Source organism: Takifugu rubripes, chromosome 13, assembly GCF_901000725.2.
Source record: "Takifugu rubripes chromosome 13, fTakRub1.2, whole genome shotgun sequence".
NCBI classification, from domain to species: Eukaryota; Metazoa; Chordata; class Actinopteri; order Tetraodontiformes; family Tetraodontidae; genus Takifugu; species Takifugu rubripes.
Window position 1 is genome coordinate 20,404,444 of NC_042297.1, and position 25,000 is coordinate 20,429,443.

General features: G+C 50.9%; 1 protein-coding gene across 2 annotated transcripts in view; it reads right to left on the bottom strand.

Annotated features, from left to right (window-relative positions):
• gse1b (Gse1 coiled-coil protein b) overlaps positions 1 to 25,000 on the bottom strand; it is a 114,684-nt gene that overhangs the window by 72,958 nt on the left and 16,726 nt on the right. For both annotated transcript variants that reach the window (XM_011610343.2, XM_029845765.1), the window contains exon 2: positions 10,667 to 10,799. In XM_011610343.2, the coding sequence (XP_011608645.2) occupies positions 10,667 to 10,799 (133 nt within the window). The remainder of the gene's footprint in view (positions 1 to 10,666; positions 10,800 to 25,000) is intronic.

The following is a 25,000-nucleotide window of genomic DNA, read 5'->3' on the forward strand; positions in this document are numbered from 1 at the left end:
TCCCCTCCCTCTCTCTCTCCTCTCCCTCCCTCTGCTCCTTCCCTCCTTCTCGCTGATGAATGCCTTCCCTCATTAATCTTGATGTTTTTCCTCTCGCTGGGTTCTTCCACGGGCCTTCAAACATCTCCCTAATTGCAATTAATCACAGAGGGAAACAGATGCTGGAAACAAAGGCAACCTGGTTAAAGGGGAGGGCTTCACGTGCACGTGCATGTTGCCGCATCAGCGTGCGTTCGCCTGTCATCATGAGATGTACGTCAGCGTGTCGAGCCAAAAGTTGGGTGACATCAACCCTTGGTGCCGTGCATGTACGCATGTGTGCACGGAGGGACGAGATGATTGAATGGAGAGGGAACATTAAGCTCTATCGAAGGCCTACGAGGTCCTGGTTCTGCAGTCTTCTCACTCACATTTTTTCTAATCCAGGGTCACAGGAGGAAAGTTTCTAAGATGTTCTCTTCACCTCTTCACCCCCCCCCCCCCCCCACACACACACACACACACATTTGTTTGTGACCGAGGCTGACGGTCCAGCTTCTGGCCTTTAGCCTTTAGCTGACTGGACCGACTCTTTGACGTCCACATTAAGCAGAGGATCTTTTTATACAGGCAGCAGCCTGACGTCCGTCGCCGGGGCCTCTGATGTCAGCGGGCGTCACCGCTGCTGTTACACTCTCTTGAGGACAGTAAATAATCCCATTTTGCTGCTTCTTTTCCTCCTCTTTCCTTTGCACTGCTAAATGCTAACATAGCCGCTACTCTTCAGGTGGACGGGACGAAAAATATTGTTCAACGCAAGATCATCATTTATTAGCCACCGAAAACGTGGAAATTGAGATAAAAGAGCAGAAATTGGTTTTCTGGTGAGTTAGCGCTCCCCTCACACTGTACTGCTCTGTGTGTATAAAAGAATCATCAAACAGTTAGCGGGAGGCATGGCGGTGAAAAGATGCTCTGTTTTGTGTTCTGGGGCATGGCGTTGTGTTCAACACGAGCCCGTTCCGCTCCAAATCCACCCGGAGACGCACGGCGGCGTCCCACACAATAGACCCCGGCTCAAACGCAGATAACAGACCGCGGCGCCGCTTCTCTTCTGCCGTCGCTAAGAGGGGATCACTCTAAGTAGCTTTGAGGCTCTGCGTACGGAGCGCCAAAGCGACAATAATGAAATCAATCTCATCTGAGATGTTCTCTGGGATTAACACGATGCCGTGACCTTTACATCACCGTGGGCACGCACCATCAGCCTCCAGAAGGCAGACTGGCGAGCTAGCGAGGGCGAGGTGTAAGGATGGAAACGGAGCCGTGTGAGGAGCCTCATAAATTGTTAAGAAGACATGAAGCAGGTGTTGTGTTAAAAGGAACCTCCTGTAATGGGTCTGCAGGGAAACAACAGGCAAGGATCCAAACGTATAGAAGCAGGAAATGTCACGTGGGCCGCCGCCGCGTGCGCCCCCTCCCGACGGCGCACACGCGTGTCAATGAGTCATTGATAACGACGTGCACGGCCGGGCTCGGCGTCTCCGTTGTGCCGCAGCTTCGTCTGTCAGCGCCGCCGTCACACTTCAAAAGTCCAAAGCTTATTAAGCCCTTTTTTCATTTCTGGTGAAAATGAAACGGGGGGAGGCGCCGAGAGCAGCCGTTGTTATGGCGCCACTCGTCTTCACCTGACAATCCTGCGAGGAGCGACAAAGCCGCATTCCCAAAACACATCCCCCACCTGCCTCCCCCCCCACACACACACACACACTTTCCCCTGATAGTTCCTTCCCAGCAGGCTCCACTCCAGCACTCATTCATTTTTTATACATCACCTCCTGAGAGTCTATTGCTCTGCACGCAGCAATCGCTGCACTTAACCCATTACACTAGGTAACGCTGCCCAGAACGCTTCCCCCTCCCTGGGATAAATTATTAACTTCCTCCCTATCCCACCATTTATCACCCAGCCCCATCGAGTGGAGCAGAGCCGGCGCTTATATCCATGGTAACAAGGGCCCATTTCAGCAGCAGCCGGGCGCTGCTGATGATGAGGGGCAGAGATGGGAGAAGAGAAGAAGAAAAAGAGGCAAATAATACCTACTTTTGTGCCATTGTCAGCATCTCGCTCCTCTCTGCACTTATTTTCCCTTCCCTTCCCTTCCCACCTCGTGGCCCCCCCTTACCTCGCTCTGATTCATCCTCCCCTCGCCGAGCCCTCCGCGGACGTCTGAGATGGCAGCAGTGTGGATAATTACATCAAAGTTTTCCCCCCTTGTCTCTGCAGAGGTGAATCGTGGAGTCAGGGTGACAGTCTGGGCTTTAACACCCTGCAGTAATCTCATCAGATCGCTTGAACCTCAGCCAGAGCCAAAACGTAACCTAATAATATCAACATGAACTGGCAGTGACCCGCAGCTCCGCGTACAACGGAGCGCGGTGGCGAGAAGCCCGGCTCAAACCCGCCGGGTCGCGTCTGAAGACACGCCTGTGTGCCCCTCTGTGAGGTTGGGAGCTGCAGAGAAAAGAGGCCTCACAGGTGTCCCAATTCATGAGCACTCATGAATAATTAAACACAGAATGCAAATGTGCTGCTTTGATCATTTACATTCACGTCTAACAGCAATAATTAATCAAACAAACCTTTTCTTTGTTCTCCAAGGAATTAAAAAAAAAAAAGGCAGCGAATGCGACACACACACACAAGCTAGTAAACAAGCTTAATGATCTCTCCATTCAGACAAACCTGGAGAAACCAAAATCTGGTGAGCTTAGCGGGTTAGCATGGCCATATGGTGAAGGTGACTCGCTATCTCTTCATGAGATTAGCCTAATCCTGTTTAGTCGCTACACCCAATGTATGCTAATGCAGTTTGCACAAAAACACAGAGCGATGGAAAAGCGTGGCCATGAACTCCATCCAGGTGTGTGTCTGTGATAGGCAGAGGAACGCTGCGCTGCTGCCGTCCCTCACGACAGATTCCGGCTTGTGCCGCGGCGTCTGTTGCTTCACACGCCCGAGCCGTAGCCAGGCTCGTCAAACAGGAAATAACACAAAGACGGTTGTGCTGGGTGTTCCTGTTAGTGCACGAGACAGATGGTTGTTCTGGTGGACGACAACCACACAGGCAAACACACACACGGGCTGATTAGGATTTCACAGGCTGTTTGATAGTCGCACTCTGGGAGAACCTTATAAACAGCCCCTCTTCAGCTGACGTCTTGTTTATAGCAACAGTATCATACACAGAGGGACGGCTCATAAAAAATAAGCCTGCCTCCCTCCTCTGCCCGATCTGTGTGAGTCTTCCAGCCTCGCTGCGGGTTTACTCCTCCATTAGTGCCGCCCTCCTCAGCCTAACCTAAAACCGATTCCTCTGCCTCCCTTAATAAGTCTTTTCGTATGCGGCGCACACTGGTAGCGGCCTCGTGCAAACACAGACTTCGATACACGCGCAGCCAAACTCCTGTGACACCCTGCCAGCTCCCATCACACCCATCTGCCATCAATTTCTCCTCAGTAACGGAGAGGCGCATGTCTGGCTTAAGGAGGATATCAATCTACGGCACAAAGGGGGAGGGGCGTGCACCTCGGGCTTGTTTTAGGACCCCTCGTAAAGCTAAATGATAGTTGAAGGGGCTGTGGGATGAGCGGGGGGAGGTGGGTAACGCAAGACAGGGGGAGGAGAAGCCAGAGCCGGCTGTTAATGTGATGGCAGCGAGCCATAAATAACCGCGGCGCAGGCCTTCAACATGTGTCTGATGTTTGTGGGCGAGGTGCATCTCTCTGAGGACAGGAGTATTAGGAAGGTTAAAAAGGACCGAACATGGCTGACTGAGTCATCACCTGCCAACGACAGTATATTTGAAGATTTAACGACCAGAGTTGTCAACATTGTGTATCATCCGCCGGCTCCGGTGGTGGATTTATGCTAACCGCCAGAGTCCAAAGTGTGTATAACGCCAGGCTGTAAATAGCTTTCTGTCTCAGCTGGCACTGGCAAATTGTCCATAAATGTGTCAACTGTCACACACATAAGGACAGGAGAGGGAACCTTCATAGGGAAAATAAAAAGAGAAGAAGAAATTGAGTATGTTGGAGGCTCGCGTGAGGTCTCGTGCGAACAGTTTATGCATCATGCTAACATGAGAATGACAAACCAACTCACGAGCTGCAGTCGCGCTTGTAAACTCAAACCTGCCTGTTAGCGAAGCCGCCGCCGCCGCCGCCGCCGCTGCCGCTGCTAAATGTTCACGAGGCCACTTAACAGAAGCAAGCCTCCGCGCTCTCAGTGGTTATCGTCCACAACACGCTTTCACACATGCACAAAGGTGCTAAGAAAGCGAGGTCAGTGAGTCAGAGTTTAACCGGGGAGGAGATCAATAGCTCTCAGTGTTTGCGTCTCAGTGTTTCGCTCCCTCCCACATCTTGGATGTCTTGACAACTCCAAAACGCCTCCTGTTTCTCGCTTAAAGCCGCGGCTATTAGCACACGCAGGAGAGCAGCGGCCGAGGCCACACAGGTGTTTGTGAATGCCCCAAAATCCCAAAAAGCAGACAGTCGTCTCCAAGCTGTGGTGTCAGGGGGTGCCGGTGCTCGTTCTACAGTAGGAGACGTCCTGGAGCCCCCCCCACCCGACAGCCTGGATCAGTAGATAAAAGGATACAAGACAGTGACGGGACATGAAAAGGACGACAGCAAATGCTTAATTTTCCTGCTTGGAAGCGTCTCATTTTCTTTCATTGAGAGTAGAAATTGGACTGATAGTTGGCATTTCTGTCTCTCTCAACACGCCACTGAACTAAAGACACCCCACCACTGTCGCTGCTGCCTAATTAGCAGCAATTCTCACACGCGACTCCACTTCAAGGTTTTGTGGACATCTAAAGGACGGGGGGACAGAAAGCGTCCATGTGAGACGACAGAAAGATCATGTGAAGGGAGGAAGAAGGCGAAGATGTTCGGTGGGAAGGATCCTGGAAGTGGTGAGATCTTGGGAGGAACAAGGAAGCAACTATTTTGATGAGACCGACAGATGTTAGAAGGACGTGCAGCAGCGGTGGGGGTGGCTGGACTCCATCAGCCAGGCTGGAGCCAGGGAGGCTGCTTGGGGGTCCCAGCAGAGGGTGTTTCACCCAGGACATGTCACTAGCAATTCTCCCAGAAGCTGCCTGAGCTTGGCCAGACCTCAGCAGCTTCAGCAGCCTGCTGCACCAGGCTTTATGGCTCCCACTGTCCCTGATTGCATCAGAGGGAACAACGGACTGAGCGAAGCAGGAACTTTAACACAGAGACAAAAAGGACGCTCTAATATGTTTAGTGCAGATGATATTGTCATATTATTCTCCCGCCACATCACAAACAGACATGAAGCTCAGCATCAGCATGAACATGAGGAGTGCCTAGCTAGACAGGCACGCACAGAACATGCACACGCTCCCATGCAAACACACACATGTCCTATGTGTGAACACACACATGTCCTATGTGTGAACACACACGTCCTATGTGTGAACACACACACATGTCCTGTGTGTGTGTTTAACAGCTAAGCCGAACAGAAGAAAACGGTGAAGAGAATGATTCTTTTTCATATGTGGATAAAGAAGAAACAATATTAAGCTAATTAATTTCAATCATATTTTGAATTAATTGCTCCTGTTTTCTTACAAGAAATGTAAAAAGCTTTTTATGAGTATTGTATTGAAGCATTTGTGACAAAGAGAAGAACAGAATGGAATGAACCAGAATGTTCTAGTAGCGGGCTAACAGAGGAGCAGAGAGGCCATGTTCACTGTCAGCCATTAACAAGGCTCTTACTGAATAATTCACAGCAGTCACCTTACACAATCCCAAGCAAAGACACACTAAAGAGGGCTGCGCATGTGCCTGCGTGAACGTGACCTCGACGGCGTGCCCGTGTCAGCGCGCTTGTGTGCTAAAGAAAGGGCTCAGTGCTGCCACCCTGTGGCTCGAGCAGGTATGAGTCCATGTGCACACAAATACACACAAAATGGAAAAATCCTCTGCTTTTAAAGGGAACTGGAATGCACACGTGCGCAGACGGCCTCTCAAGGGTGGCGCGCACGCATACGAGCGCATGCCCCGTGAGCTGACACGAAGGGACAAAGAACAGAACAGGAAGCTGATTTCCATGCAGCCTGCAGGTTTACTGAAGAACAGGAGAGACCGGTTGGCAGCAGCAGCTCAGCAAACAATAAAACTTAACCTGCACTATTTATATATCGAGTAAATGTGAGTGTGTGTGTGTGTGTGTGTGAGTGTGTGTGTGTGTGTGTGTGAGTGTGTGTGAGTGCGTGTGTGTGTGTGTGTGTGCAGCTCCTGCTGCTGCTTATTATTGTGTCCCTGAAGAAAGCCAGAGATGCAGAGAAGGTGGCAAAGAAAAGAAAGAGGGAAGGAAGGTGGTGGGTTAGCGGGGATGGGGCGAGGGCTGGGGGGGGGGGGGGAGGTAACGGACGGAAGGCAAAGAGCATGTGACAGAGCGACCCCAGTCTCCCACTGACACGCTTTTATTACAGCCCCACCTGCTGTGAAACAGAAAAAGGCACTTAGTCTCAGCCAAGTCACCTGACAGGGGAGGACAGTGTGTGAGGAGAGAGGGAGGAGGGAAACGCTGGGAAGGAGGGAAAATGGAGATGTGATTGAGTGAGAGGAGCAGCGGAAAGGAAGAAATGAAAGCTCTGTTTACTACAAAGATGCTCCTAACCTTTACGAACACTCCGCTAGTAAGGAGGGGAAAGCCCTGATGTCCACAGGCTCTGATTAGATTAAAGATGAAACGGTGTCTTTGAAGCTTCGTCTAAACCAGACGTTTATTTCCAGCTGTATGAAATGTGTTTGACTCCCTCTGACTCCACGTTTTTACCAGCACTACAGGGGAACATTTGGCCTCCCGTTGGGAATGTCATCACCGCCTCAGGGTTCGGAACCGGATATCGGCTCAAAAAGACAGTTCAGGTGGATCCTCAACCCTTGATTCACCCTAACGAGGCTCTAATTGCTAACGCTGAAATACTGTAAACAATATAGAGAATCATGGATTTCCAGTATCGTATCCATTTATGCTAAAGATCAGCTAACTTGTGTACCTGGATTCACTTCACATAAATATATACATTTCCCATGAATGCATTTGATCTAAATCTTTGCATAACCAAGTCATTTTTGTCCCTCTGGGCTTGTGGTAGCGTTGCTTTCACACGCTGTAAATAAACAGACAAAGACAGCCAGCTGTGCGGGGTTGCAGCCCGTCTGGCCTAATCCTGCTTCAACACCTGTTTCCTGGTTGAACTGGGGTCAAAAGCTGCAGGTCTGGAGGTCCTGCACTAAGTGGTCATCTTTATTTCAGGACTACCGCCCAAACATGTCTGTAACCCGACCTCCGAGCACCACGATGAGCCTCAACCTCACAGCAGGCGGCCATCGAGCCTCCAAACAAGATGGTGTGACTTCTGCAAAGGCCACAGGAGGCAGGTCTCCCCCACCAACGCTGCGCTCTCGCCCAGCCTAATCAAACCCATGTGGAGGAAAGATGAGAGAGAGGGAGGCGGAAGGAAGGAAGGGAGCTTAATGGCCACTTCTTCAGTTGTTTTGTTTTTTTGGGGAGTTTGGAATGTGCGAGGAAGGGCGCAAATCAACCAGGAGCGACTGAGGAGAACACACACACACACACACACACACACACACACACACACACACACACATGCAAATACAGGGAGCGATTGAGTCAGGGCATAACCCTGTGCCCACCCTCTAAGTGGCTAATAACTGTGGCACGGGGCCAAACCCACTGTCTCCTGACTAATTCCCCCAATGCCTGCCAGGACTGGCGCCAGGCTGCAGAACAGAGCTCCGTTTCTCAAAAATCCTGCCGTCATCCTGGAGCGTCGGAGACGGAGAAGGGACACAGAAATACAGAAATACAGAAATACAGAAATACAGAAATACAGAAATGCAGTCACACACAGTCAAGCAGATCCTTCACCTCCTGAAGAAACGTTCAAATGCAATAGACAAAAGAGGCTATGGACACACACACGCCCACACACACACACGCCCACACACACACGTACACACACACACGCATGCACGCACGCACACACACTAACAACTAACTATTCTGGCACCTTGCCAAGCGTAGAACTGCCAGGAGACTCACAATACCCTGGTCTCTGGTGGCATTTTAATCATGCATAACAAAAACGTGCGCACGCGCGCACACACACACACACACACACACACACACACACACACACACACACACACACACACACACACACAGAAACAGCATTTCATGGGAGCAATGGCAAGCTTGTCACTGTCATTCGGAGTTAGCCCACCCTCCTGTCATCCCTACTGAGGGGGACAAAAGCAAAGAATAAAAGAGGGGGCGTGGGGGGGGGGGCACCAGCAGCATTCCTCTCTCTATCTCCTCAACCCCTGATCTCCCTCTCTCTAAACATCCCCTGCTGTCCCTTTATTCCACGGCCTTGTCCTCCCCTCTCCCCACCTTGCAGCACCCATCGTCCCACTGCTGGCTTCTTTATGTGAGCATCCCGCCTCATCCCTCCACCTGTTGCTCTTTTCTCCATGTCAAAGCGTGCAGCGACACGACCGTTAGCTTTTACCACTCTGGGTCTTACTGCCCCTTCTGTTAGCCTGGCGGCTCGCCACGCGGTGCCCTTAATGCGATACGTTAGCCACGGCAGCTACAGCGGCTGCATGGACATCGATCCGTCGCACTGACGTCCTCCTTCATGCTCAGATACTGTGAATCATGCAGTGCTGTGCACGCACCCCATCTTCAAGGGCTGGATGAATGCACTGGTGGGCTGGTAGCCAGATGCACGAGGCTGCCAAGGCTGTCAAACGAGCTAGGCCAATCAAAGCACGCTAACGGCTCATCTCACGATAATCACATCATCGTGTAATTTCAGGGCACATGTGGAGTCTTAAAGAGTCGTTTAAATGTTCCTGAGATCGTTTCGGCGACGAGCTTCTGTTGTGGCTGCGTTTCTTGATGTATTGATGGTCACTTTCAGCCAGAGCAACTACAACTTCTTTGAGCGTCAGGCTGCAGATTGGAAGCATATTGTTGTCGCTTTCTCTTCATGAATGTGTAATGTGGTTAAGTGGTTAAAGGGGAGCGTGTCTCCCAGTGCACGTGTCATGTGACTGAGCACCCAGAGCTGCAGGTGACGCTGTGCCGTGCTGCTGCCCGTACCGTCTGAAAGCATCAGCCTCTCCACGGGCTGTGTAGGCGCCTGTTTCATGATTTAATACCAACAGTCTTCCAACCATGACAGGCTGGGCGTCTTGATCCGTTCTGTGTTAACCCCACAACAGCCCGAGCAGGTAAATGGGCCGTGTCATGTCAGCGTGAGCTAACGTACATCACACACACGATGGAGGGCACTTAAATAACTCATGAAAGCCCCATTCTCAAGCCACAATGAACCACGGGGGGCAACGCATGTGTGCGTGCGTGCCTGCGCGTGCGTGCGAACGTGAGCTGGCCTCCGTCATAACTGTTTAACTAAGCTTGTGACTTGTGGTTGAGCCATTGTGCATGTGTGTGGGTGCAGCACCTGTAAACGGTGTGGGGGCCCTCGCGGCTGGACAAAAATAGCCTCCGAGGAAAAAGCAAAGAAGACGAGATGAAGCGAAAAGTCTGAGGAGTCGGGGGGAAACTGTTTGGATGCGAGACTTTTGGCGTAAGAAAATGCCCCCTAAAGAAGCAGAAGAGTGGAGCTCTGCAGTGAGGAGGCAGCCCCGCTACACTGATGTGAGGAGACAGCAGCACTTTCCACATAAACGCACTGCGCTCCAAAACCTAATGTAGTGGTGGCCTCCCTCGGGGCACACACACGCGCTCGCGCACGTGTCACTTTCCTGTGTGCATTCATGCCTCTGTCATCACCGCGTCTTGAGCCTCAGACCATTTTCTCTGGGTACATGTGGCCCAAAACCGTCGTGTTGATGGGGGAGATGGAGTGAGTGAAAGGGCCACAAAACTCTTACTCCAGAAATGAAATGTAGCAGTGTGTGTGTGCGTGTGTGTGTGTGTGTGTGTGTGTGCGTGTGTGTGTGTGTGTGTGTGTGTGTGTGTGCGTGTGCGTGTGTGTGTGTGCGTTGTCTGTTGATACTTCAAGGTGATTACAGTTGAAGGGGGAGAAAACATCCGTGAGCATTTGCAAAGCAAACTGGAGGGAAATGATCTCCTGCGGTCTCAGGCTGAAAGATGTGTCCCAAGGTCGCCACGGCGACAAAAACAGGTAATAGATGTTTGGGTCAAGTAAAACCGTGTGTTTGTGGATGAAATGGCGTGTTTTTGAAGCACTAAATCATCTTATTCCGTCAAGGATAAAGTAGATCTTTGGAATAAAAGCACACCAAGCGTCAGTCAGAGCTGAGAATGAAACCGTGGCCGTAAAATTGATCCAAGATCAGGATAATTGGAAACGACAAAGACTTTTTTTACATACATGAGTTAAAAGACTGAGATATTTTAAGAGCCCGTGACACTTGGATACAGGTATAAAAAGAAAAAAGATTGATGTGAGCTGAATGAAAGGTGGCAAACACAGGAAAAACACCTTCAAAAGGCAGCAACAGGAGAGGCTGTGAGCCGGCCAGCGCGGGGGGGGGGGGGGGGGCAGTACTCACTGGAACGAGGGCGCTCGCCTCTGTCGGTTCGGTCGGGCTCCAAGGTCGCAGCTTGAGAAGGAGCGTCTTCCCCCAGAGGTGGAGAGGACTCCTCCTTACTGGCCCCAGTGATGCTGTCAATCACAGCGCAGCCCTGAAACACAACACAGGCACATTTGAGAGGAGGAATAAAGGAAGCGGCGTCGGGCCGCCTCGGCGCCACGGAACCACACGTGAAGCGGCGTCGGGCCGCCTCGGCGCCACGGAACCACACGTGAAGCAGCGCTTCGCCTTATTTAGGTGCAATCAGGTGACCCAACATGCATAAACACCAAGACGGGTATAATAACAACAATCTTCTTGGTTTGGCACCTAAAGGGGCGAGTGACCCCCCCACTCTAATGACCGACAGGATGCGTCGTAGAACCGTCGCAAACCTCCACGACTGCAAAGTTTTTGCACGCGAACAGTCGAAGCGACGAGAAAGTGCAAATGCAGCAATTAACGGCAGCTGTAGCCTGTCACTGGTGCAGCCATTTTTAGCTGCTGTCACAGAACCTAAAAAAAAGAGAAAACATGAGCTGAAGGGGACGCAGTGGCGAGTACAGAAGCCCCCCCCCCCCCCCCCCAGCGCGACGGAGCAGCAAAACAAACAGACAGATAGAATCAAAGGCTGAGCGCGACGGAGACGGGACCAGCCTTCCTGACAGGCCAAGTCTGGCTCCCTCGGCTCATCCCTCCTCCCTGAGAGGAACGAGGGATGAGCCTTCAGGAGAGAGACAAGCTGACCATGAAAAGCAGAGGGAGGAGCAGAGGGTGGCTGTCAGCCTGGGGAGGCAGCGGAGTCGGGGGGGGGGGGGAGCTGTGATGGCAGCACAGACAGCCAGGGGAGGTGCCGCACGTCTTAAGACAAAAAGGCACCCTGGGCTTATGAAATATAGATAGCTGAGCTGCAGACGGGGGCGCAGAGCGACAGAGAGCCCCCCAAGACCGACGAGACTCGGACCACCTCTCGTAAACACACACGGCTAAAAATAACACACACGACTGATTTCTAATGACTTCTCACGAGGCACTGAGGGGAGGGAGTTCAACCGCGTTCTCTCTCCCTCTCTCCCTCACACACACACACTCACACACACACACACACACACTTGCAGGTGTTTACAAGCATCAGGTTACATCCACACTTCCTCCTGCAGCTCCAGACCGCAGCAGCAGATACCACCCAAATATAGGCAAGCGTTTCTGGCTGTTGGCCCATATGGAAATCTCCCTGCTGGTCAGCTTTGTTTTATTATTCACTTTGGAAGGTTTGTTTCAACCGCCTCAGCCCACCTGCTCTCCCTTCAAGTCCCAACAGCTGCCTCCACAACACCGGCGGGTTAAAAAACCATTTAAGCAGCCCTCACTTAAAAATAAACTCAACCTTTGTTCAAGACAGCCCACCTCTTCCCACGCGCTGGCTGGGCCTCGTTGGGATTCTCCTGTTGGTGCCTCAGACAGACAAGATGTATTTGCTTGTCTTTCCTTCCTCGGCTTATTAGCCGAGTATGCTTGGATCTATTTTAAAGTCCTTAAAATATCAGCTATCAAGGTAAATAGCCACGTCTGAGCTTGGGGATTAACTCGCCCGACCAGAAGGAGCTGGTTTTGTCATTTCTCACACAAAACGAGGAACGGACAGATGGCAGATGCCGGGTCTGTGGCACCGGCTTCACAGTTGAGAGCTGATGCACAGCAAATCCACGTTTAGGTGTCGTGCCCATGCAATCAGCCAGAGCCGCTTTAGGCTGAATGGAAATAAAACAAAACTGGCGTATTTTGACATTAATGCTAATAAAGGGACATAAAATGTTCACACTTGTTTCTCAGGAAACCTACAGATGCACGTCTGACGGTGGGAGCAACGAATGATGCTGTTGCTGGTACAGGGCCGGGGTAACAGGGTGCAATGGGAAATAAGTAGGTATTAATTAAATGAGGTTAATTCCACAGCATCATCCCCTCTAATCACAGAGGAGGACGTTGGTGATGGATGATAATGAAGGACGAGGAGAGAGGCTGCCAGCAGAAATCACTCAAGAGTCTGTGGAGAGCCGTCTGCCCTCAAAGGATCCCAAAACATTAGCAGCCACGTGTGGCCTCCATATGAAGCTGCAGATAACCAGCGAAGGCCTGCAGGCCTGCGTGGGGGGGTCGAGAGTGCTGTGGACAGAGAGGCTTGTCTGTCGAGAGAGTCACGACCTCTGGAGGCGCTTCGCTGTCCCACATCTCACCTGTCACCCACTGGAAGCGGTGCTGTCGCTGCCTCGGACTCCAGCACCTTTGTCTCGCTCACACAGCCAGGCTTCTTCCTGGGGGGGCTCTTTTCTCAGGGCCGTCCGTGTCGATACCAAGAGAGAGATGGAGGAAGCAGCAAAGGGGGAGCGTCGATAAGCAGAGGAGGTGAGAGCACGCGGGCCAGCGTGTCACCAGGGGGCGGGGTCATCCTAAATGGTGGTATAATGGTGATCAATGTGAGCACGGGATGATGTCAGAGGCTGGAGATGAGGTCACCTGATGCAACTCAGGATCGGCGCATGAGGAGTTTGGACGTGAAATTGATATCAGGTGATGTTTTTAAGCGAAACACGTGAGCGAAGCGACTATTTCGGTACTGAGAGGCGCCGCTAACCGCCACAAAACGATGGCTAAAGATGTTTAGCCATGCAAAAAGGCTCAAGATCAGCTCCACAGCCACAAGTCAGCGAGGGCAAAATGGCGCTCGTGAGCTGGACTTCGCTCTGCGGCCGCCCTACATCACGCTGCTAAGACCATCTGTGCGCCAGTGTGCACGTGCTGCCTGACGTGCACTTGTGTGTGGCCCACTGACATTTCCTCAAACGTGGCTGACATTTCCAAGGGATTTGAGGATTTGATCCCTCGTGTGTTTGAAGAGCTGTGTGCCAGTCTCCCGAAACACTGGGGGTTGGGGGGGTGGGACGGTGGGGGCGGGGGCTGCAGTGGCAGCGTGGCCCACCTCCAGGGCACCATTCTTGCAGCATCTGGAGCGGACCTCGCCTCGCCCCCCCTGAAGTGTGATCAGTAGCGAGTGGAGGCTGTAAACGCTGGCCGCCTTTTAGAGACGACTGGTTCCTGCGTGGTCTTTTAGTCTGGCTGTTTTCCCCTGGGCTGTGCAATGTTTCTGCTCCTCTCAACTGAGGCAGAAAAGCTACAACCAACAGATCTGAGACCAGAAAGAAGGGACAGTGTAGGAAGGAGTGAGAGCAAGAGAGAGCAAGAAAGGAGTGCGAGGGGAGGATGGAGCGATCCGTTTCTCCCGCTTCAGGCTGCTTAGTGGAGCGAACTGACACAGACTGACATCCCTCTTCCACGGAGACCGAGTTAAAAAGAGCCTGGCTACTCTTTGTCCATTACTCTCCAAATTCCCTCTCTTCCTACTAGTTCTAGTTCTCTCTCTCACGGTCTCTCTGTCCACCCTGGAGCTCCCATGTCATCCTTTTTCTGCCTCGGTGGCCTCTGTAGCAGTATTGTCCGAGCCTAACATTCAAATTATTCCCCAACACACACACGCGCGCACACACACATGCAGTGTTGCCATAAGGATGCCCAGGGCTGAAGCGCAGGTCAGGTTTAGGTCAGTCAAGGGCAGAAGAACAGGAAGCCCACACGAAATAACCCGCAGACTGAAGCTGATCTGAGTGGTGAGACACAATTAGGCAGGAGGCAGAAAAGAATCTCATTAGAAGGAGGCAGACGTGCAGTATTCCATCAAGCGTCTAGAGCGGCCTATTTTAACATGAGTGGAGACTTCCAAGGGGCTTTTAATATTTACTAACAAAGGATTTGGCTTGTGTGTTCAGCAGGCGGATTAGCAAAGCCGTCATTTCCAGAATGAATCATAAAAAAATGCCCGATAAGTGATCGGATTTGGATGAATGGAGGGCATCTCTGAAACAGATACAGCTGTTTCGACAGCACTGGAACATAAACTACTGTCAGTCTGACCATGGTGGCGACCCCACCCAGCTTCACAAATGAGACGGGGGGGTCAGCGGATCAAAGTGGTCCGACTATCAGCGTCCTTGAAGCCACGGTGACGTCAGGGCTGGTGGAGCAAACATTCCGTCCCTTCCTGTGATGTGGCATATCCGGGGACAGGATGCACGGACACACGTGGCAATATTGATCCCCGTGGGCTGTTATTCCGACACCAGCTCAGATCGGGAGGACAGAAGGATGCTGGCGCTCCATGGAGCTGTGCCGAGCGTTGGAGCTTTCGTGGGTGCAGTTTGTGCAGACAGGAAGTCACGCACACACGATGTTAATGGCTGTCTGACTCACGTCTGTCTGGCAGGTAGAAGCTAGTTTCACTTACTTCAGCCTGACCTGGTGTCAAACAAGCCAATTCTTTATTTTGAAGTGGCAGAACTACACTTTTAAACAAGGTGTTGCCACATTTTAATAAAGAGAAGATTAACAGAGGAACTATGATGGAGATGTTGCTTTAACAAAAATAGATAAAACATTATACACAGTATTTGGATTTTTTTTTTTTAAAAAGCCTTTAGAAACCAAGTAGTTTTACATAAAATTTTCTACAAACAATTAGAATTTCAAACAAGCAAAACTGAATCTGGATAAAAAGCTTTAAACACTGAGGTTGTGTTACAGAATATTAAACTGTACGTCCCCATTTTGGTGCCTGATTGAACTGAATCATGTGGACTCGATTTGATATACAGACATTTGAGATACAGACGACGACAACGTGCTGTCCGCACAAGATTAATATCATGTTAGCCTTTGCTACAGTTAGCTTTTAGCCTCCTGGCACAGATAAACCATTAGGAGACTAGTTGTAGTTCACTTGAAGACATATTCTCTGTTCTACATGTGCAGTGAACTTGTCATTCATTTATAACTCACCAGCAAATCACTTTAAATGGTCTATTTAATCATGTAGCTCTCTGTCCCTGCTGCACAGCTATTCAGCTGATGCTAAATGTGCATTTGCACAGTGACCTGTCAATCACCACGGTGACACCTTGAGTGTCCAATCAGGCCTGGCCAGCCCCCTGGCTCCGCCCCTGCTCCAGCACATGTTCATGCATTAATATACTTGAAGCCCTGAAGCATTACATCCTCTAGTGTTTAGATTTTTTTTTAAGCATATCTGATATTTAATTAATTACAAATTCACATTTATGTGCTGCATGTGTGGATTAGGGGAAATAGCGCATGCACGCAGGAAAAGGACAGCAGATATTAAAAATCCCCTGGGCATGACTTTGACATTATGAACAGAAATCCATGTTACATTTGACTCTCGGTGACATTTAAATATGAGTAGGAGGAAAGACGGAGGGGGTACAAATCAGGAGCAGGACGAGGGATAAGTGGGTGAGATAAAGAGGCTGTGGGATGTCGAGAGGGAGCTCAGTGTGGTCGAGTAAATCCGAAGAGGAGCTGGGAATTAAAAACCAGTGCTTGTTTGGGAAAACTGTTATTTCTCAGACACGACGCGTCAGTGTTGAGCTGCAGCAGGATTCATGTGGTCTTGCTGTTCCTGTGGCCGCCAGATGTTGCTCTGGCAGGCAGAAATTGCTTGTGAAGGAAGGAACTGAGCCCAGATGAAACAACCAAGTGATTTACATGGAAGTGATCAGCGTTCGCAGAGATGACACATTATAGCATGAATCCGCAATAAAGCGGAAAAACAAAGCCATCCTTGTTCCCTGATTTAGCATCATATCAAAGGTGGAGTGGAAATGCAGCCATCTTTAAAAATGCTCGCTGTTTTTATTGTCTAATGCTGACTGCTGTCAGCAGGAAAATATCTACAGTATGTAAAAGATACAGCAGCGCTGAGCAAAACAAGCCTGTTCTCCAGAGGGAGAGAGAGAAGGTGGCTGGGTAAAGTGTGTCCAGGGGGCAGCTGAGCGGGTTTACACACAACACAAAACCTGTCATTAGTCTCAGCTTTCTACACTCTCACACACACACACACATGCTGCACGGTGTGTGTGTGAGACAGGGAAGGAGAGCGCAGTTTCACGCGTACCTCTGGGTGTGTGTTGAGGTGTTGTGTACACGTGTGATGCTCCAACACGACTAAATCCACCGTTGTTGGGTTGTCTTTGCTAGCTCCTCCAGCCTCTCGGCCTGGTGCAGCCGGCATTGCTGCTCGTTCTGTGTGAGTGTGTGTGACCGTTTTCACTGGATACACTGCCCTTGCACCTCTGTCTTCCTCTCCCGTCTCTCCTCTCCTCTCCCCTACAAGCGGCTGCCTCTGACGCCACCTCTCGCACCGCCTCTTCTCCACCAGCTGCCACTCTGCAGCCTTTCATTAGAGCAACGATTAGCGAGCAGGGGAATGTCGTGTAGCTACAGCCGACTCCTAACCCCTACCCTGACCTGTCACCTCTGGGTGACCCATGGGGTCCTCAGGCCTTAGCGACCGCTTTAACACTGCATCAGCACACTCCATTATTTCTGACACCTGCTTCTGCACACAGGCGAAACACAGAGCAGCACACACAGGGAGAAACACCTACAGAGCGAAATGATGCAACGGATGGCTGGAGAAGGATTCAAAACAGTTACTTATGCACAACCACACACACACATGCACACACACAAACACAATGGTCTTTACACATGCTAATGGGGCAAGGGGGCCCTTTTATGAGATTACACAGTCATTATAGTGAAAGAGGTCATGGGGGCACCTGTAGCGAAGAAATCTCCACTCTGCCAGGATCACGTGTGCATCTAAGGGGGTATGGAGAGGGAATAAGAGACTAAAAATACATGCAAAGGCAAAAAAATACAGATCTTTTGCAGTAAACATTAAAACAGAAAAATGCAAGGAGAGCATTGTGCCAACGCTAGCATGACTCAATGGGCACTGTGCATATGTTCCCAATGGATAGGACAGTTATGTATGTCTGTGTGCCTGTGTGTTGGGGGGAGGCGTATACGGCTAGCACAGCTCAGTGCTAGCCATCTGCTGGCAGTCACACCATGGAAAAGCAACCGCCGCCAAACAATGGAGCGCAATGACAGGCCAGGATTTGTGTGGAGGGTGTGTGTGTGTGCGTGTTTTCCCTTCAAAGATCCAAATGAGCCCCTCTCTATGAGCATGTGCAGAGGGGCGTGGCTGTTGATGATAGGCTGTCTCTGTTACCAGGCGATAGCTTAACAAGCCCAAATGGCCATCTGAGGAGGATAGATAGGACGGCTGAGTGTGAGCGTCCTGCTTTTTGTCTCTGTGCCTGTCACGGTGCATGTGCCACACACTAAAAATGTCGACTTTCCGACCCATTTGCACTTGGTGGATGAGCCCAAATACCGTTAAAGTTTGTTCACAGCCTGCCTAATAGAGCACAGAATATTCTGTTTGATATGATGGAATCCCACTGATATGCGGTGTGATGCCACTCTGGTGGAGCCCATCGTGGATGCAGACAGATGGTTGGGTGTTGGAGGGAAGCTGGCGAGCCTCCTCGTGACACACCAGTCTGACAGCCTGTATCATCCAGCTGGGCTGGGGTCTGCAGAGCCTCGTAGAACAAGCACCCCAGGTGGCCAAGAAACCGGCTGGTTGTGTCCAGCCATCACTAAATGCACACAATCCACCCCCCCCCCTTTTTTTTTTAAAGACGTAAAACAGGGCCGGTCCTTTCAAAATTCCAAAAGTCATAATCAGGAGAAATGAAAATCATGTGCAGACATGCCTGATTCTGTGTGTACTGCTTTGTCCGTCGTTGTATGGCAGCGTTTCAAAGGCATCTTTCAGTACATTTCTGCTCTTCCACCTGGTTCGCGCGCGTGTGTGTGTGTGTGTGAGAGTGTGTGTGGAGCAGTGCCTCCTCTCGCCGGAGGCTACGACCGGTCACCGTTACTGCGGCGAGGATAGCATGCCGTGCCCGCTGGCACACTTACAGGGCACACCTATTTACAACGAGGCTAGACTGAATGGCAGCTATTGTCTGGGTAGAAATGCAACACTTAAGCTCCTGATTAAGGCAGAACAAACCCCGAGGGGGGGGAGTGATGAATGGTGCCAGGAGGAGGAAAGGGAACGCAAGAAAAAAGGGTGGAATCACAGAGGGAATGGATTGGAAGGGAAGAGTAAAGGAAGAGGGAAGAAGCAGCGAGAGGAAAATGAAGTGGGGAAGTAGAGTGGAAGGAAGGGATGAAAAGAGGCAGGGGGGGGGAAGAGGAGGTGTGGAAGAATCAGAGAGGCCTGAAAGCAGATAAAAAGGCACCAGGGGGGAGCCAGGGGGGGGGGGGGGGGGGGGGGGGGGGGGGGGGGGGGGGGGGGGGGGGGAGAAAGAAAGGAGCCACTGTTGAGGTATTCCCACTGATAAGGAGGAAGTGACGCAAGGCCATCACACAAATTAGGTAACAGGGCGGATGGCGCCCTCTATCGGTCCTTCGGCACGTGCACCTTTGATTACAGAGGAGGTCAAAGATAATTATTCCATTTATTGATCAACCAATTCAATTATCATTGGAACAACATTGAAAGAAACAATGACAATAACATTTCTTTCAGTCAGTATATGGCACAAAAATGGATGCATGTGTGTGTGTGTGTGTGTGTGTACAGATAGGATAAGTATGACATGGGGTGAGCTGCTCCCTGAGTGTGTATGTATCCTAGCAACAAGACAGACACAGGAGCAGTGCAGTGAGCAGCTGACGGAAAAGGACACAAAGGCCATGATGGATGTATTACTGGGTGGAGATGTGACCGTGTGTGTGTGTGTGTGTGTACATGTGGGAGAGAGAGAGACATTCACATATGTTGTGCATTCATATATGATTAAATATTCAACAATTATTAACCTATACCACCTGCCGCCCGTGTGTATGATTTCTGCACGCACACACACACACACGCACACACACACACACACACACTGCAGCACTAGTGCTTTTAAGGCCCCAGCTGTGTACCAGTAAGTGTGGATATTCTCGGCGGTGAGATAAAGGCTGGCTTCCAAACCCCAGTCGGAGGTTCCTGGCCTGGGCAGAACTCTGTCTCCATGGGCTTCGCTGTGTGCCAGCATCGACTCCACGGAGGTGCGCTGGGCTACAGCTAATCAACAACTCAAGGCTGCTCCTGGGGCGCAGGGCCAAGCCACAATAAGTAGTTCGCATGCTTCTCTTACGCCGCTGCAACCTCCTGCCATATGTCCCCCATCTTCTTTCAGCTGCTGTTTTTAGATAAACACGCTGGAGTCAGTAAAGCCACCAGCTAAACTCAGATCTCAGGAAATTTAAGCATTAACCAGAACCAGAGAAAACATTCGCTGTTCCGACAAACACACGCGGGAGAAGGAAAGGTGGCCCGCTGTGTCCCTGTAGCGTTCTGCGTGGTCCACGCTGTTCCCAGCCGTCCCCTCCACCTCCGCTACCAGTAAACCTGTTTTTTTCCGTTTCTCTGACGACTGCCCAAGACGTGTGATGTTTTTGTAAACAGCGCCGGCGTCACGGGTTTTTATGTCTGCTCATAAAACAAGAGCGGCTTCGTTTAATGACCACAGTTGTGGCCTTGGTGTTGTGAGTGACAGGTGGCACCAGTATGGTGGGCAGGAAAGAAAAGGATGGGATGTGTGAGGAGGCCTAAAGCCCCATAATGCATCACTGCACTCGATCGCTCCCTATCTCACCTCCTAATCGATGCCCTCCATCGCTCTCCCTACCTTTTACTCTGGTTTCATGGGTGACAGCAGAGTGGGTTTAATAGGATCATTTAATAGGATCAATCACGACTTCCGCTTACTTCCTGCTTAATCAATGAATCGTTGTTGTGTGCTGAGTAGAGGAAAGAGGGAAAACATCTGGAATTATAGAGGTTTACGCAGGGATCCAGTCCGTCAAAATCTACACACTGATCTGCTTTATAAGGGACAGAAAAGCTAAGTGGATTGAACATTTAGCAATGTATGAACAGGTCATTGGAAGGGATAGAGACACTGGAAGAAGTAAGAGAAAGTGTGTGTGTGTGTGTGTGTGTGTGTGCGTGTGTGTGTGTGTGTGCGTGTGCGTGTGTGTGTGTGTGTCTGAGGTGAGCCAAACCTCACCACTGACTTGGCCAGAGCCTCTGGAGCCAGAGAGAAACCCTGCTAACCGCAAACCTTCCTCCAGCGCGCATGTGTGTGTGTGTGTGTGTGTGTGTGTGTGTGTGTCTTTCAACTATGCTGAAGGGGTCTCACACAGTGAATACGTCATACACTGGTCAGGAGAGCAGGGGGAGAAGATCGCCGGAGCGGGGGCGGGGGGGGGGGGGGGGGGGTTGCAGAGGAAGAGTAAAGTTCAGCAACAGGCAGAAGAGCAGGCAAACAGGAAGTTCATGGGCTGGCTGTGCCGCTCCGCTGTCTTCAAGCTCCTGCTGTGCTCGACGTGTTTACTAAAAGCACCTGAGCAAATGGCAGCCTTGTGCACTTTAAGTTAATGGCAGGAGTGGAGACGAGTAAGAATTTGGGCTCTTTACTGTGCGATGCAGGAAAAATAAAGCCCCGGAGTGGTCATGCACCGCGCGGCTGCTCTCAGCCCATTTCGATTTCCCAGTGACCCCGTCCCTGGATGAGGCTCCAGTCCCTGCTCTGCCTCTCACCTGACACACACCTGGATGCACGACCTGCCTGGGCAGCTTATGGAGAGCAGGTGATGAGAAGGATGCAGGGAGCAGAGGAATATGAGCAGGCTCTCACCTCACACTGGCCAGGCTGTTGAGAAAGAACATTCCCAGAAGATGAAGGTAGCAGAGCTACGCTGTGACCTCATCGGAACAAACGCGCCTCTTGTTCTTTCAGAACAAGGTTACAAAACTGGGAGAGGGTGCAGAGTCGCTTGGGCCTGTTTCTTGTTGTTTCGCTTTTCCCCCTTGATACCAAAGGTTCTATAAAGCCCACGTCTGAGCATGTGTGTGTGTGTGTGTGTGTGTGTGTGTGTGTGTGCGCGCGTGTGTGTGTGTGTGTGTCAGACAGAGACAAAGGGAACATATGGCAGCGGCAGGCGAGGCTGTAAATTAAACATGGAGCAAGATTAGATAATGAATAGGTGCAGTGAGACCCAGAGGCAGCACAGAACCAGAGACAGATCAGATCCGAACCAAGGCCGGGGGGTTCGGGAGGGGGGGTCAGGTTTCCCATGCACCGTATTATAAAACAATGAGGAGGAAATTAGAAAGACAGGGGGCAGATAAAGCATGAAACGCCACCCGACCTGATGAAACTGCGGCCAAAACAAGACAGCTGCTACACATCTGGAGAAAAGTAGCGCCTCTCAAGGCTCACTAATGAGAAAAGCATGGCGGAAAATAAACAGACGATATAATCATATGGCCTCGTTGAGGGGTGCTAATTGCTACTAAGCTAATACCTTTAGCGCACAGGTGAATGTAACATCATCTAAAACAGTGACTCTGGTCCATCTTTGGTCTGTCTCATTCATTTCAAACATACATATATTTGTGGGGACATTCTGCTGTGGAGTCACATGGGCGCGCCAGAGAATAATGGGAATGGAAGATGGATGTACGTGCACATTAAGGCACATTTGTATGCATGTTGGTCATTTACCCGCGGTGCATCCTGGGTAAATGACTGGTTAAACAGCCAGGATGTAAAGCGAGTCTCCCTGCGTTCCGGTGGCGCCAGGCTCCGCTGATTTTTAATTCTGTTTTTGTGATTACCAGCGCGCTCTTACAAATGGCTTCAAACGGCTGACATGGAATTAGGCGCGGAATCGTGAAGCGTTGTCACGGGAAGCTTACAGGCGAAGCACCTTCAGACCGAAGCCCAACGCCCCAGAAGCAAATGGCATTCTGGGTAATCTGTCACTGTCTCATTACAGGGCCACAGAGACAGAGGCAGGTGGGTGGGGGCCGTTTAGGGAGGAGACAATGCTACAGATATAAACATATATCTACATATATGTATATATGTGTAGAGAGGGGGGGGGGGGGGGGGGGGTTACTGCCTATAAGGCCGGAGGTTTTCCAGAGAAGGCCCAACTCTTCCACACAGTTGTGTTCAGCCATACTTTGTTTTCTTCATTGGTGCTGCCACAAGTTTTACTGTTATGGTTCAGAGGGAAAAAGCCTCAGCGACCTTTGGAGGATTGGCCCCCCAACCTGGTGCTGCTCAGCTCAGACAGGCGGCAGCATCAGTGCGTCCGAAACAAAGGAAAAGAGGGGAAACAGGAATGAGAGATTACACGGATGGCAAACAGTGTTCCGATTCCTTGATAGAACATTTTTGTTATCTTGTAACGAAATAGCTGAGACAGTATTTCTGCTGCCAGATGAAATGATTAAATAACATCAGAAACTAAAGACCATCAAGTTACGGGGACCAGAACACCTGAAGTGTTGCTGCCAGGCTACAGAACCAGCACCAGAGCCAGTACCAGAGCCAGTACCAGAGCCAGTACCAGAGCCAGCACCAGAGCCAGTACCAGAGCCAGTACCAGAGCCAGCACCAGAGCCAGTACCAGAGCCAGTACCAGAGCCAGTGCCAGTGCCAGAACCAGCACCAGAGCCAGAGCCAGTACCAGAGCCAGCACCAGAGCCAGTACCAGAGCCAGCACCAGAGCCAGTACCAGAGCCAGTACCAGAGCCAGCACCAGAGCCAGTACCAGAGCCAGAGCCAGTACCAGAGCCAGCACCAGAGCCAGTGCCAGTGCCAGAACCAGCACCAGAGCCAGAGCCAGTACCAGAGCCAGCACCAGAGCCAGTACCAGAGCCAGTACCAGAGCCAGCACCAGAGCCAGTACCAGAGCCAGAGCCAGTACCAGTACCAGAGCCAGTGCCAGTGCCAGAACCAGCACCAGAGCCAGAGCCAGTACCAGAGCCAGTACCAGAGCCAGTGCCAGAGCCAGAGCCAGTACCAGAGCCAGTACCAGAGCCAGTACCAGAGCCAGTGCCAGAGCCAGAGCCAGTACCAGAGCCAGTACCAGAGCCAGTGCCAGAACCAGCACCAGAGCCAGTACCAGAGCCAGCACCAGAGCCAGTACCAGAGCCAGTACCAGAGCCAGCACCAGAGCCAGTACCAGAGCCAGAGCCAGTACCAGAGCCAGAGCCAGTACCAGAGCCAGAGCCAGTACCAGAGCCACCCCACACAGGTCTTTGTGAGCCATAACGAAGGAATAACCTTGTTGTCATCCTCTCAATGCGGCTCTGATTACATCCCAGTGTTACCTTACTGCATTTGGAGTAAACACATCTCTCTCTCTCTCACACACACACACACGCACACACACACACACACGCACACACACACACACACACACATACGCTGCTGTGCATGCTATTGACCCTGTGGGCTGAATGGTTTTAACCACAACGTGTGATTTATTATGAAATTAATCATAAATACCCCAAATCTGACTGCAGTTTGCCCCTCTGACTGCAGTTTGCCCCTCTGACTGCAGTTTGCCCCTCTGACTGCAGTTTGCCCCCCTGACTGCAGTTTGCCCCTCTGACTGCAGTTTGCCCCTCTGACTGCAGTTTGCCCCTCTGACTGCAGTTTGCCCCCCTGACTGCAGTTTGCCCCTCTGACTGCAGTTTGCCCCCCTGACTGCAGTTTGCCCCCCTGACTGCAGTTTGCCCCTCTGACTGCCTCCCGGTGGTTGCACAGAGCCTCCTTCCACCAACTGGGATTAACTCAAAGCTCAATTCTCCACCCGGCCCCACAGAGCCGTGCGCATTAGCGAGCCACGCATGTGCACGTTTGTGTGCAAGTGCACGTACACTCTGGGGCGATATTAGTTAATCACAGCCTTTGCTCGGCATAAATAAAGAGCAATTACTGTTCTTCCCTGTGGGTCCTTCACTATTAGCAGAGCCCAAAGAGGGCGGCCCCACAGCCAGAGCCCAGAGCATCAGGCAGCAGGAAGGTTTCAGAAGGACGTTCACCAGATTTAACCTGAGCTAACTAGTCAACAGTCCTGGTAACCAGCATCATTTAGAGCTCATTAACAATGAGAAGACTCGAGAAAGCAGATCAGAACATGCAAAACTGTAATAATAATAATAATAATAATAATAATAATAATAATAATAATGAGACTTCACCAACATCTGGGCAGCTTGCGGCTGAAACGTGCTGATGCCGAACAAACGCCGCTGACGCTACATTGTTTACGCGGTGAACAAAAGGCGAACCCGAAAGCAAAATATCCAGGATGTATAGCGCATATTAACGTGTGAAATGAGATGTTATCACATGCACTCGTCTTTGCCTGTCCGATTTTATGGCTGAGGGAACGGCGGGAATAAACCAAGTCGATTTTATAAAACGCCGCGTCGACATCTGCAAAAACACACTAATTCAG